This window comes from Eufriesea mexicana, unplaced genomic scaffold (genome assembly GCF_001483705.2).
Source record: "Eufriesea mexicana isolate 0111107269 unplaced genomic scaffold, ASM148370v2 scaffold3014, whole genome shotgun sequence".
Classification (NCBI taxonomy): Eukaryota; Metazoa; Arthropoda; class Insecta; order Hymenoptera; family Apidae; genus Eufriesea; species Eufriesea mexicana.
The window spans coordinates 216,309-231,565 of record NW_016912342.1 but is presented as its reverse complement, the minus strand read 5'-3'; the positions used below and the strand labels follow the sequence as shown (position 1 = coordinate 231,565).

The 15,257-nt window shown below is 48.2% G+C and overlaps 1 protein-coding gene across 3 annotated transcripts in view; it reads right to left on the bottom strand.

The window, feature by feature from the left end:
* The window catches only part of LOC108551511 (headcase protein), a 157,876-nt gene that overhangs the window by 2,564 nt on the left and 140,055 nt on the right, over nucleotides 1-15,257 (bottom strand). For all 3 annotated transcript variants that reach the window (XM_017905715.1, XM_017905716.1, XM_017905717.1), the window contains 2 exons: nucleotides 748-936; nucleotides 376-561 (listed from right to left, as the gene is read on the bottom strand). In XM_017905715.1, the coding sequence (XP_017761204.1) occupies nucleotides 376-561; nucleotides 748-936 (375 nt within the window). The remainder of the gene's footprint in view (nucleotides 1-375; nucleotides 562-747; nucleotides 937-15,257) is intronic.

Genomic DNA, 15,257 nt, shown 5'->3' with positions numbered 1-15,257 from the left:
GAGCGTCACCCATATTTAGGTGATGGGGCCCCCACGGAAGCATACTAGTCACCCAGATATGAGTGACGCAACGACGAACGTGTTAATACTAAAGCCTACCATGGTCTAAGTTATGCCAAAAATTGCCAAGTGCCTTGATTAGAACTACGCGTGAAATATCTAAATAAAAGGATGTCTTTTCTGAATTTTGACAACGATGGTATCACCGAGCTTGGAAAAATATAAGAAAAGCTTCGAATTGTTATATATTAATTCCCTAAACATTCTAATATCGATGCTCTTCTACTAAAAGGTAGCTGTACCATTAAAAGAAATTTGGAAATTCGTGCAAGACAGCGTTGAGAACGACGCACTGAGGGAGTGGAGAGAACCTACCTTGAGTCGCTCGGTGCAACAGGGCATGGCAGCAAAGATATCGTAGCTGTACATCGTGCCAAGGACTAAGCTAGACCCGTCCCACGTCTGAGTACAGCAACGACAACGCACGGGCTGCCCACCGCTGCCTTCCAGGCAACTCATGCACACCGCGGACAAGAATTGCGTGCGACCTTCCACCTTAACCTGGAACAACGATCGCGGGGATATCGGTTCAGATTTATCGTCCAAGTTCACGGTCGTTCTGCTCTCGCCTCGACTATGTCCGTCTCGCGGAGACGTGACTAGAGTTTCGCAGTCGTGGGCGGGAGAGCCTACTAAAACATTCCCATGGAGTATCTACGGGACTGACGAGATGAAATTTCGACTTACCTCGGCACAGGCGGACGAGTGTTGTCTCGGTGACAGGAAGAAGGTGCCGTCCACCAGAGGATACCTGTCGAAAACGAGCATGGGTGCTCGGCAAAGGACACAGGATACTCTGGACCACTGCAGCGCGGCCAGCGTCGACAGGATGAAGCATCTGGTGTCGTCGTTGCCATGATTGCCCTCGTCTTCCATCTGCAACAAAGAACGGCGAATCGTGAGCGAGCTTCGACAACAAGCTCTCTCCCTCTCTCGAGAGAGAAGAGAGTACACGGTCGATTAAATCTGCTCGACGAGTAAGAAGGGATGAAGGCATAAAACGCTAAGGCCTCGTCGATGAACCGAATAAAAAGCATTTTCGTGCGCAATCTCGTTTCCGGCTCCGTCGTCGGGGTCGATAATTTAAACGCGGAATTACCCGTTTGCCGACTCGTGCAAACACCGATAACGTCGAAACAACCAGACTAAAGGGTAAACTCGCTGGGATTCGGAACGAAGCGAGAATTACGAGCAGCGGGATCGCAGGGGTGGTCGCGGAGGGCCAGATACGCGCGGAAATATGCCAAAGGGCGCGCTGAATCGGGGGTTGAGAGTGTCTTCGATAGGAAAAGAAGGCTATCTTCCTAAACTGGAACGGAAACGTGCCAAATGTCACGTTCTTAATGAGGAAGAAAGATGGAGGGGAGAAAGAAGGTTTCTACGCGGAGACGACAGGAAATGAGAAGAAAGGGATTGGCACGGTGTAGGCGCAACGGGTGACTGAGTAACGAGAAAATTAGTGGGCAGAGAGAGAGAGAGAGGTTAAGGTCGGGATAGGAGGATTTTCTTTGGGTGACGGGGATACGCTTTCGACCAACAGACATTTACAACCGCGATAAATACTCCTCTCCCTGCCGTTTTTAACCCTGGGACCAAGAGAGCAGAAGCTAAGAGACGTAACGTAGCACGGATCGTTTAACCTTTCGGGATACGAGGACGAAATGATTCCGAATTATCGGACAGATAAGCCTATTCGGGTTTCCTATTCCTAGATTATTCCCAAATTGAGAGAAGAAGGCCAGAGAGCTCGAAGAATCCCGACGTCCACAAAGTTCGCTATTAGATCCTCTAGATCCTCTGCGGCGCCAGCCCTCGAGAAGCCAAGGACGGGGTCGGATCACCACGTCCTTTGGCCGATCCCTTATTACACCCCGTGATCCTTATCCCCGAAAACTTGATTCCCACGAGCCCCTATTACAGTTCCCTAGGAATTCCTGCGAAGTTTAGCTCTCCGCGTCTCCGCACTCGCGATCCGGCCTCGATTAAAAATCTATTTGCACGCCAGCCACTCTCCACCGTGTCTTCACCGTGTCTAGCGTGTCTACCGTGTCTGCCATGTTTCCACCGTGTGGTCCGATGTGTTTTTGATCATCTTCCAGGCCAACAGGATCGCCTGGAAGAGCGACGCGAAGGAGATCCCGAGTCCTCTGCCATCGTCCCTGAATATTCTCTATCGGCACGATCGAGGCTAGAAGATTCTTCGAACGTGTAGCCACGTCTACGAACAGCGAGCGGTTGATCGAGTGGCTGGAAGATCCGCTGAAAGAGGGACAGGACGAGCCTAGGAGAGTAGGAGCCCCGAGGATCGAGTCGCGAAGAAGCGGCTGAAAAAGGGAGGCTCGTTGGTGTACGCAGAGAGCCTCGTGGTACTCGACGAGGCAAAGAAAGGAGAGGCAGGTCTCTCTTTCCTGGCCTGTCCATCCAGACTGAAGGGAACGGACCACACTAACGCCACACGTCCATCCGTCCATCCGCGCAGCTCGACCATAGGAAGCACAGAGCCGAAGAGGAGAGAAGAGAGAGGCCTCGTGTTTCAACGGCTCGAATAAATAAATTGGATTGGTCTGGCAACTTTTCCAGCCGTTCCCGCTGCAACTGGAAACTGATCGCGCGTGGGTCGATCCGTGGGAGAAGCACTTCAACTTTTTACGAGTTCGATTAGAGGCTCGAGAGCCGGGAGAGAGAGAGAGAGAGAGAGAGAGAATGCCGGGGCAGAGGCATTGTGCCTTCGTCGGCGCGATTCTTTTTTACTACCCCCTGCGCGCAAGTCTTTCGAAGGAAAACGGATTTGGTTGTTTGCCGAGAGACAATTTCCTGAGATACGTAATTAATGTCCCTGGGCCGGCTTTTAATCGAGCTACCTCGCCGTTCTATCATTTCCACGGAAGAAAGAGCAGACAAAGAAATTAAGGGCGGGCAGAGTCGAAATTACAGGCGCCGGGGGTGAGAAAGTCCAGAACGCGTTTAATCGCGACGAGAAATTCCTCGCGACAAGAGGCGAACGACCGATAGCCAGGGAAAATACTGGGAAAACGAGGAGAAAATGAAGAGGAAACAAAGAGGAAACAAAGAGCAACTGCCATCGATGGGATCGTTAGGTAAATACGGGACAGGGCGAGAAAGCCGAGAACGATTGCAAGGGATTTCTCACCCCCGAGGTTGATTCGAGGTCGACTAGTCCGGAAGAAGGAGGCGAAGGTCGCCGTCCAATGCGGATAATTTCGTCGCCGCGGCTAAAAGGCCAAGGGGTGAAAGGAAAGCGAAGCGAAAAAAGAAAGGGGGGCACAGGGGCGGGGGGCGAAAGCGTGGAGGGCATAAATCGGTGCGTATCGTCTAAGGGGTGGAGCGTGACGGTCGGTGGATTACGATGCCGGCGTCGCGGATTATCGGAATTCAATAATACCGACCGGTACAAATAAATATAAAAATCGGCCCGGGGTACACGCGCGCGCGTCAGCGAGCCCGCTCCGTCGCCGAAAATAATAAAGCGGAGGAAACGAGCGGAAAGAAAAGAAGGTCGACGAACTCGTAAACGACCCCAAGGCTTCCGAGCTTTTCTGTAAATTTTATAACGCTGTAAAGCCACGACCGAGTTCGATAAATATGGTACTCTCCCTTCGCGTGGATCCAGCGGCACCCGTTCTCTTCGTCAGTCGCAGTTCAGCGACGCCGCGAGAATCCTAGATGGCGCGCCCGGCGCACTCCATCTTGAAACCGCGCACGGCGGAACCATACGCGAGATAATGACCGGAAGTGCCTCCGATACGTTCAGCCGTGGACGTTTTACGACGGTCCACACACGTCGGGATAAAATTCCACCGTTTCCAAGTTGCAGCGCAGCTCGGAAATGACCGGCAACGGGGGACGTTATTGAAAATACAGAGATGGTTTGTTCTTTTTACGCGGCGGATCGGGGAAAGCAATTTCGAAACGAAGAAACGAAGCGGAAAGGGACACGTAAAGGGGAAGAGACGCGAAGAGAAACGGTGGAAAGTAAAACGTACTACCCAGGGATTTGTCAAGACTCTCCTGCAAGGACGCTCTTATTTAGACCTTAACGGCGTAGTCGAGCGGCCATAGGTCCCGGGACGATAAAGCTCGGTTATATAGACGAGCATAAAATTCGTTACGATCGGCCTCGGTTTGCTTCCGCTTTTGTCCCTACGGCGAGAGCGTCTCTAAATATACGTGGAAGGGCACGGAGTGAAAAAAGGAGAAGAAAATATCGGCGGTCTTAATCTTTCATTTCCCGTCCGGAGACTCTTTCGGAGTTGGAGGCCGCTGGACGTAGGCCGGTGCCGCAAATCGTTATGGGTTTAACCTCTCGTAGCTGTGTGCTACAAAACTAGGACGTTGAATGGGAGGGAATGTACAATGGTCGAACCATAGAAGTTCACTGGAGCAAAACTGCTAGCCGGAAACCTTACGCTCGTCGGGGCCCACTGCCACGAGCTATCGAGTTCTATAGAATCTTCGAGGATTCTTCGACCCTAATCCCCCTTCATAAAGGTTCGCGAGTCTTTTCCTCTAATCCCGACCTGTCCCGTCCGATGCACGAGCAATTCGTTACATCCACTCCGAGCGAAACCCAAACTTTCCCCGAGCGAATCTTCACGAAATGCCTCATCGTCATCACCGATGGCAGAAATGGTCATCGGAGTCCTCCGTTTTCCCTGCGGTTACCTCCATTCGTCCTAACCGAACCCAAACTCGACGACAACCTTCGCGAAGGCTTAGAGAGTCCTCTCCTGTCCCCCCCGTGGTGGCACAAGTTTCTCCTTATGGAGTTCCGTGAACGAGCCCCACACTGCTGGCTCGCCGACTGCCATGAAACTTGGCGCGACAACAGTCGATAACTATCCCGGCGAAGACGTAAAGACAGCCGCGAGTGAGTAGCAAACGTACCCGAGCAACTCTCGGTACACAACAGCGGCACGGCACAAAGAAAGCTTATTAAGAGAGGCTGCTGCCGCGTGTTTTGTCGACAAAAATGCCGCTTCGCCTGGAGAACTTCATCCAGGCTGGGCAATTCCCCTCTCGCGTCCTCGTAAATACAGAAACGAACGAGTGGGTGGATCGTTGCGCGAGCAGTTAACGCGTGTAGCGAGGGTTCGCGAGCGTCTTCGAGCGACTAGCTCCGTTCGAGGGATTTACGAGCTTCGGGACAAAGGACGCGAGTACCGAGCCATCGCTGGCGCGTGTCTCCTCGAGTGGAAAAAGGAGCAGTGAGAGAGGGGGTGCAGCGGAGGCTGGAGACGCGATAACCGGGACCAACTCCCCCTTTCGCCGATCCACCCCCGATACACCCTCGCCCGCTTCTTTCTATCGCCTGGCGCGAAAACTTTTTCGTTTTTCCCTCGTCCTCGAGGGGGAGAATCCTTCTTTTTCCACTTCTTCTTCTTCCTCTGCTTCTTCCTTGGTCGACCGTGTGTCACAAGCCTGACTGACCTACTGTCGCTCTCGAAAGGAAGAAAGCTCTTTTCTCTCCCCGTCGTGCTCCTTCACGCGTGAAAATAATCGATGCCGATTCTCTGCGAGCAGGCTAAAGAGACGTCCCCCCGTTTTCGGCCGGGGGCTTAACGCGCCCGTTCACGACCCAGTGGAGACCCACCCGCGATTTCTCCGGGACAGATCGTAGCCTTAGCTTTCAATGGGCGACGAGTTGTCGCGTATTTTCTACCACTTACGATTTCCCGGGGGAACTAGTCGAGTGCGGATCGAAAAATGGTAATGCCGACGATCCATCCAGCGTGTTTCCTGTTCTCCAACCCCCGCGCTGCACCCTCTCGCGGTTCGATACGCCGTGATCGAACAAAGGCCACCGAGTTCTCTCCGTCTTATTGCCTAGGTATTAATTAATACCGTATTATCCCCGATATTTGCTCCCTCGACTCAGACACGCGGACAATAAGACGTTCCTCCAGGAGGTCCCTAACCCCCCAAGACCGGTCGTGTTCCCTATCTCTCGAGGGAATCCAGGCGAAGTCCTTTTCACTTCCCGTCGATGCAAGTGACCCACACTGTGTGTCTGTTCCACAACGAAGACGACAAATCGAACAAAGAAACCCTCTTTACCCTGCTTCTTTCTCCTCGCGCGAAAATAATCGATGGCGGCGCTCTCTTCCTGCTGCCCGCCGAGGTCCCCTCGCCGTGCTTCAACCCCCTCCGCGCGATCCTCGCGAAGGGGGATGATACGAGTGGCAGCAGGATCGGGGAAACAGAAGGGAACCGACAGATATCGGCCGAACAACGCCCGACGGGACTTCTCCGAGCGAAATTGCGGCCCTAATATTATTGACAAGCGATACGAGAGACGCGGTGTCGTTGGCTGCTCGAATTTTATCGAGGGTGCCCGGGAAAACTATTCTTCCCGGGCGATAACGCGAGACGCATCCAATCCACGGTGGAATTTTAAACGGGCCCGAATGAGGGTTCTTTGTTGCCCGATGAAATTCAATTCCGACGAGGTGGCGCTTGATGGACGTACGAGAGACTCTGTCTCGATATCGGGAATAATGGAAGACGCGAGAGGAAGTTCCGCCGAGAGAGGGGTTGCGCGCTGGAAGAAAGCCTGACGCAAATTCGCTTTCTTCCCGGGTTCCTCCGGTTTTGTATAATTCGGGTCGAGCTACGCGGGGTGTGGTATTCGATGCACTCGGTCCACGAGCCACGAGAGGAGTTCGATAAATCAACGGGACAATGGGAGCAACCACCGGGGAGCGGAGAAATTAAAACCCACCCCCGGGGAGCGTTGGCGAAAGAAGTCGACTTCTTCGAGGTTTATCGCGCGTCAAATGCATTCCGCGCGGGAGGGACAAAAGAGGAGAGGAAGGTGAATTAAAAGCGGGAAAGAAAGAAGCCAGGTAGTCATTCGCAGACTAGAAACGAGGGGCGAAGGCTCGGCGTCCCGACGCTTTACAAGATTTTTCCCGGTAATCCCCGGCTAAGCGGCTTACTCTCGATTTCCGCGTGGAAAGACGATTACGCGTAATTGCGATTGGAAAAAGGAAAATTGGAATTCGGGCTTCTGGCTTCGCGTTCGAGTGGACGGAGGTTGGCAGTACCACGAGAGGACTCTCTCTTTCGGCGTTTGGTGGTGGCTTCCGCTACCCTGTCGGCGAACTCGCCCCTTGCGCGTTAATTATGCACGGCGCGAGGGGAGGTCTACTCGATCGGGAATTTTCGCCAACCGTGCGCGCCTGTCCAATCTATACCGTGTTCAACCAGACGAAAAATACGCCAGACGCGAACCAGTGCTTCGCGTAATCATTCGGACCACGTTATTCGCCCATCTCCAGCTTTGCCTTCGTGGGCAAAGTGTAAAATGATTAATCCTTTCACTACGAAGGCGTAAATATACGTCCTCTGTATCAAATCTCTGGGCACTGTTTTGGTCACTGGCAATGGTTACTGGATATTTATGGCAGTGAAGAGTGAAGGTCTAGGAATGCGTCCGAGTGTTTTAGGTGCGTGCCCCACCGAGAGGGAGGCTGCGAGGAGTGCGTGAGAAATGCACGATTGAGAAAGAGAGTATGAGTACAGAAGAAAACAGAGTGCTAGGTTTAAATAAGGGTGCAACGGGGTGAAACGAGACAGTCAGTATAAAGTCATAAGCAAATTAGTTCACGATAAATCTTATTTTTATTATTTACCACCGTTGTTTTAATGTCACCTAACAATCCTACATTAATATCTAATATATATTGTTATATATATTAGTACATAATATTAATATATGCCTATTACAGTATACCCAATGTACTAATATATTTTACCCAGTAAATTAATAATAAAGTAATAGTACTATATTTAATATACTATACCTATGTATATATATTAATATTTTAATATGTCAATGCACACACTAATGTAAAAATATGGTAATATACTGACATTCTAATATGGCAATATGCAACAATACTATATTCCCAAAGCATCCAATATATCATACCTAAATACTAAATAATAATAAACTATATCTAAATGTTATATCTATGTATCAATACATATATTAAGGATATGAAAGAGAAGAGTCTTTAGAGAAATAACCTAGAGTGAAAGTCAGTGAGTCATTAGAGCTCGGAATAAGTTTAGAATTAGTTTATAATAAATCATTTTTATATTTACATCCTAATTTCTGTTGCCTGCCAAACGTATTTCTACACACATATATAGGGGTGTAGGAGTAACTTGAACGGGGGGGGATCGATTGCCGAATTTGAAGAGGACACCCGGTATATAGCGGGCGCAGAGGCGTCGGTGGAATTAATTACGAAGGTTTGCAACGATGCGACACGTGAACGCCAGATAAAGGAATGCATTTTTCATGCACGCGAAAGGGTGGCCCCGGGTATCGCGGGACGATCGCGGAACACGCGACGGAGAGGAGGCGGAGAAGGGAAGAGGCCTGGCAACAGCCTCGTCGCGAACCCTCCGCGATTCGAGTCGGATAACCGCGCGTGTGACTGGCGTCATTGAAACAGTCCCCTAGATACGGCGTCGAGAATCACCGGTGCCAGAGGAGCAGCCACGGCCATCCCGAAGATACCTCGTATTTTATGCATTTTATCGATTAGCCGAGAAAAAGCGAGGAAAAAGAGAGAAACGAGAGAGAGAGAGGCAGCGACGTTTAACGCGAAACGATGAAAATTTTATGTTCAGCCTTTCCACCACGCAGGGGTTGGATATTCTATAGATTCGATCGGCGGACAGCCAGACGAGGCAGTCAATCAAAATTAGGGGTAAGCACGGCTCTTTTTCCATTTTATTATCTCGATTGCCGGTTCACTGGTCCGCGTGAACGGCAGAGAGGGTCGATTTCGTTTGACGACAAAAGACAGGCGAGCTTTGAAAAGCCAAATGCTCTCTGCACGCGTTAATCGGAGAATCGAAATTAATCCGGCATTCGAACTGGCAAATCGCACGCGCGAGGAACTCCGCTCCAAGGCGACGAGATTCTTCCCGAAGGAATCGTGGAAAAAGGAAAAATATCGCGCGATCGCGAGCGGAAAAAAGCAGGGGACAATCGAAGCGTAAAAATGAATGTTCCACGCGCGTTCTATCGGAACGCAGATGTTCGCGGACGGGTTATCGCGATCGATCCATCAAACGATGAAAATCATTTGTCGCGGCCAGCAGGGGGACACGCGGCGATAAATTGCAACAAAAACGCGCGAGACGGCCACTTGGAGAGCGCGCGTGAAACGTGTGCCAACGTTTCGTCCGATCGGCTCGACAGGGTTGATTGATATATACCATCGGGTCGGTGAAAGCACGGTGGAAATTAAAAACCGGCTGCCGGGGTCGTTTCTCCGCCAGGGGGTGACTTTTCATCTCGATCTCCGTGGCTCTTACAGCCTCGAAAGGTCGATCAGGGAGCGAGGGACTGCTTCATTTTGGTTGGAAATCTACGCCACGACCACAAAGCACGTTACAGCCAGGCGTGAAACGCGAGAAGCATGACTGATCGATCTTGTCCATATCTCGAGATTTCGAGGGTGGAGGAGGACACTCCGAAATAGAACAGACTCGGAGAGCAAAGAATTTAAAAAAGGGTTTTAATTTATAAGAACCCTCTACTGTTTTCTAATGTGAGAAGACTGCAGGAAAGTTCTGGAAGCTTGAAGGCTTTGGACACTTGTCCAACATTTTATTAACCCTTTGCACTCGACGATGTTTTCGATACAGAAAAATAGTAATTCGAAGATTTTCTGTCATAAAGTCGAGGATTTTTTTAAAATGGCAAAGAAGAAATCGCATGCAAATTGAGACGTAGAATTATTTTACTTCGACATTGCACGCATCGTTAGGTAATTTTGAATTTGATATATTCATTAACATCGATTTTTAGAGTCTAATTTAATGGTGACTGAGAGGCGCCCCTCTCGAGTGCAAAGGGTTAACCACTAGAACTACCAACCCAGTCAGAATGGTCCCATAATTTTCCTTTTCGCAATCACCGAACACATACACCTGCTTTAAAAATAAAATTGGTATCGACTCATGTTCAGAAAGAACTGTAATCAATATATTCACTCATATTCATCGTACCGCTGAAATTACTATAATCTGTGCACGTTATAGTTAGGTACCCATTAAAGATCGGTAGTTCTAGTATTAATAAGCTTCGACGCATGTTGGTAGCGCGTCTTTTATTTTCCTACGATGACATTGACATGACAAAATACAATCTGTGCAGCCGTTCCTTTTTCACGAGTCTTCTTGGAAAAACGTTTTGTCTCTCGAGGAGTGTAGTAGAGGAAACGGGCCAAAACGATTTGAACCCTTAACTCGTCGATGAAGACCTAACTTTTCTCTACGTGATTGGATGCCATAGCTTCTAGTCAGTAACCTATGTTCAATAAACACAGTATAGTATCGCGTGTAAAATAGTAACCCTTTGCACTCGAGTGACTCTCGGTCACCGTTTGTTTCAATGTCATAACTTAAATAACGGATGATGATAATTATATCAAGAACATCAAAAATAAAATTATTCTATTCGTTCGTTTCTCACGCAAATTCACGATTTTCTTTTTTTAATTTTAGCATAAAGAGTGAGCTTATAAAAATCTAAGAAGAGCTACGAATTGCATCTTCACAACGAAGAGATCTTCGAGTCCAAAGGGTTAACAAATTGAACAAGATTTGACAGAGATGACAGGACACGTTAGAACAGTTGGTTCACGTTGAAGAAAAATTTTCCAAGATCCAACAGCTTGAAATCTATGGACTTTTATCGCAATCCGGCAGCCATATCATAGCGTGACGTCACACAACGTCCGAGGAGTAAAAGGGTTAAGAGCTCGAGGAGCGATTCGAATTAACTATGCGAGTGGACGGAAGAGAAACCGGTAGACGAAGAGGATTCAGGACGAAATATATCGCGTGTCTAAAAAATAAAGAATTAGTAAGCCTGGACTTCAGAAGAAACACCGACGACGAAAAGAAGAAGGAAAGACGATGGAAGACGGAACCACGGCTGAACCATACTTTATACCAGGGTTTCGAATCTTCTCGGGTTTCGAGGGACACCTGGAGAACACGTGAACTCGGACGTTTGACCGACTTTACAACCTCGCTATATCGTGTTCGAACAACGAAGCTGCGTGTAACTTCCGCGTACACGGTGTTCCTCCGACGAGCTCGTCTTCGACCCCGCGAAAATTCCCGAAGGTACTTGCGAACGCGTGACAGCTTCGAGTAATCCCCGTAACCTCCGACTTTCTTGTCGAAGCACTCGCTCGAGCTACCCTCTTCTACTACCCCTGATTAACGAGCGTCGGTATCGACGACATCGTTTTTAAGAGCCCCGACTCGCTGGAACAAAAGCTAACAACACCGTTCTACCTGTACGCTGCTAAACTCCACCACACACCCCTAGGAACCCTGTGTTCGGCATTACGCAACGCTGCCTCGGAGGGAAAAGCGAGGCTTGGATTTACGGGAAGAACACTTTGGACACCCAGTGTACACGCGTACACGGCTGCCTTCGCATCGGAGTCCTTCCCGCTGAGTACGCGGGAGGAAGAGCCGAGGGTTCGGGGCCTTCTCTTGTCCTTATAAATCAGCCACGCGTCGCCGAAGAGGTTAAGGATGGCCTCTTGCTCCGGGTGCGTTTGCGAAAGGTCGAATACACGGAATGCCAGATCGCCGGGATGCGCGCCGCCCCCACACGCACACGTACACGGGGGCTTATCCTTCGCGAAGGGTTGCTCGTGGAAAGTAGGCCCCCTCGTTAAATTTATCGCGCCACGTCGTCCGCGGAGTTATGTGCAGCTTCTCGCGGCAGGGAGTCCGCTTTCTTGCGGAGCATCCGCCGCCCTCGTGGCGACGCCACCCCCGATCACCGTACACGGCCGTTCTCTTCGAGCTCTGGTACAGGAGACACGCTCGCGAACTCGTCGCGAGATATTCCCAATGGCTAGTCAAATATTCTTACGAAAGGAGGGGACCACCTGTTTCGGCCGAATCTTCTTGTCGATCGTAGGAAGAATTCAGCCAAAGGTTTACGTCGTTTTAAGAACGTAAACTATTTTTTTGACGTTTTAAATATAATTTAATTACAAGATATTTACAGGAATTTGCAAGATGTATTAACGATATGCGTTCTATCGCGGTGTCGTTTTGATGCTTGTACTGTCTCTGTCTTCTTGGTGTCGTGTATTTTTATATGTTCGTCTGTTGTTGCCATTGGCTGCTTGTTGGTATGAACTGGGTTGCACGCACTCACTATACCGCACTGTACTCATCGATTTGAATTTATGCCGAAATATCCGGCTCGAAGGACCAATATGCTTCGTCCGAATCTTCTTGTCGATCGTAGGAAGAATTCAGGCGAAGGTTTACGTCGTCGTTTTAAGAACGTAAACTATTTTTTTTAGGTTTTAAATATAATTTAATTACAAGATATTTACAGGAATTTGCAAGATGTATTAGCGATATGCGTTCTATCGTGGTGTCGTTTTGATGTTTGTACTGTCTCTGTCTTCTTGGTGTCGTGTATTTTTATATGTTCGTCTGTTGCTGCCATTGGCTGCTTGTTGGTATGAACTGGGTTGCACGCACTCACTATACCGCACTGTACTGGACGATTTGAATTTATGCCGAAATATCCGGCTCGAAGGACCAATATGCTTCGTCCGAATCTTCTTGTCGATCGTAGGAAGAATTTAGCCAAAGGTTTACGTCGTTTTAAGAACGTAAACTATTTTTTTGACGTTTTAAATATAATTTAATTACAAGATATTTACAGGAATTTGCAAGATGTATTAACGATATGCGTTCTATCGTGGTGTCGTTTTGATGCTTGTACTGTCTCTGTCTTCTTGCTGTCGTGTATTTTTATATGTTCGTCTGTTGCTGCCATTGGCTGCTTGTTGGTATGAACTGGGTTGCACGCACTCACTATACCGCACTGTACTCATCGATTTGAATTTATGCCGAAGTATCCGGCTCGAAGGACCAATATGCTTCGTCCGAATCTTCTTGTCGATCGTAGGAAGAATTCGGACGAAGGTTTACGTCGTTTTAAGAACGTAAACTATTTTTTGAGCGATTTGGAGGTCCGCGAGCAGTGTGACGTTGGTCGTAAAGAGGTAGCCGTTGTCTCCTCGACTCGGGCTTCTTTCTCCGGGGTGAATTGTATGGAGTGGTATATGAGGTCTGGGTTTTTCCTGATGGAGGTAGAGGTTCGAAGGATGCTAGTTAAAAATGTCTATTTGAAGGATTCGCGTCTTTTTATTGAGGATTGTAACGATCTGTGAATTGGGAATGAGTGTAGAGAATGAACACCACCTTTGATCTTCCCATATCTTTCAGGAATTTATTATCGCACCACGTCTCTCTGCAGTTTTGTACTGACAAGGACAGTGCAAGGAATAATCAATGTATAGTACGGTTATGGCTAGAGATACATCCAATCGACAGTACACTACTTATTACATCCACCAATATAGCAATGTAGTCGTTGGATTAAACTGTTCAATGATGATTTAAATTCTATAACAATTCTAGAATGACAAAATACAGATCCACTATCCGAAGAGATATTGACAATTGACAACACAGTACCGAGTACAGCCATCATCACAGTAATGTAGCCCCGTTGGACGACTTTGTTCAATGAAAATGTATATTCCAAAGAAATTCTAGAATAACCTATGTATACTACGCTTATGGCTAGTGATATTTATAATTGACAGTACGGTAATTAGTGTATCTAACACCAAAGCACTGTTGTCGTTATATTAATCTGTTCAGTGATGATGTATATTCTACAGCAATTCTAGAATGAGAAATGCAGATCCACTATCATTGATTTAGGTGAAACTTTGCAGGTTTAAGGAATTAGTCATCCAGTTGAAGAGAATGTACCATTATAAAGTACCATTATAACTACTCGATAGTTTTTGAGATATTTACGATTAGAGTTTTATTATTGCCCTAATTGCAGATTTATTTCGAATAATAAGTACCGCTGTGGAATAATGACATCCGAAAATTCACATTTTTCACAAAAACGATACATTTCATATCTATACCTGACTAGCGTAATACTGCACGATTTGAATCAGCAGACCCCATCAACAGAATATGCATTCTTGCAAACAATTTCTCATGAAACCTTCAATTTTTTGGCAATAGTATCTCCTCGTTTAAAAACTAAATCTTAAATCTCTAAGCAAATTATTTATATCAACTATATCGTCATTTGTACTATACGTAACCTATATTCTTTCCCCCTCTAACAAACTAATATATTTTTATTTTTTGTTTGTACACTAATGGGTTCCACTACCCGTAAATTATTATTAAATAAATAAATAAATTTTCTCGAACTGCAAGAAATCTACAAACCTGCAAAACTTCGACTAAATCCACGAGTCGAAGGACTCGCACTCCCCTCGCGAGGGAGAGATCCTCCGAGAGAGAAGACGAGCGTCTCGCAGGCTAAAAAGACGTACGACGCTGCGTAGATCAGAGGTAGAGGCAATCGTCCTAATTGCCGGACCGCACACCTCGAGTACCGAGTTAATCATTCCCGACATGCACACGCCGCCGTCCAGCAGAAATCCGAAGAGGAATTACCCGCTCGCCGCCGCTAATTTCTCCGGCTGTCGCTCGGAACCGAGTCCCGAGCCTCGAGCCCTGCTGGGACTGCTTCGCGAAAAATATCGCTAACAAGATCCGCTATTTTAAGGACCTACGGGGACGGGAAAGAAGTCGCGAGATAAATTAGAACTTCGTGCGCGATAGTCGGACTCGATCGCTTAATTATCGCCATCTCCGATTCCCACGACTAGCTTTTTCCCAATCACGGCACCCTCCACCCCTAGGCAAAAGAGCCCCTCGCGGATCACAGAGGAGGGCTGGAATTAGAAGGCGGGCACTATCGACGGGACAAATTACCATTCGACGAGTCCGACGAACGCGGGGCACCTAATTGCGTGGGCATTTCATGAGCCACGCGATTCCAGTCGAGGAAAATTATAAATAACCGCGGGACGCGAGTATCGCGTGCCTCTCGATAATGCAAGGAGGCGTGGAAACGGCATTTAAACCCTCGTGTACCCCACGCGCCTCGACTGAACCGCGGGGCCGTCTAATTACCCGTTTAAGATAAGATTTTCATCGAACCTTCAGCGGCTCGCGTGATTAACGGTGCCCTTTAAACACCCGACTGTCGCCCCCCCCCC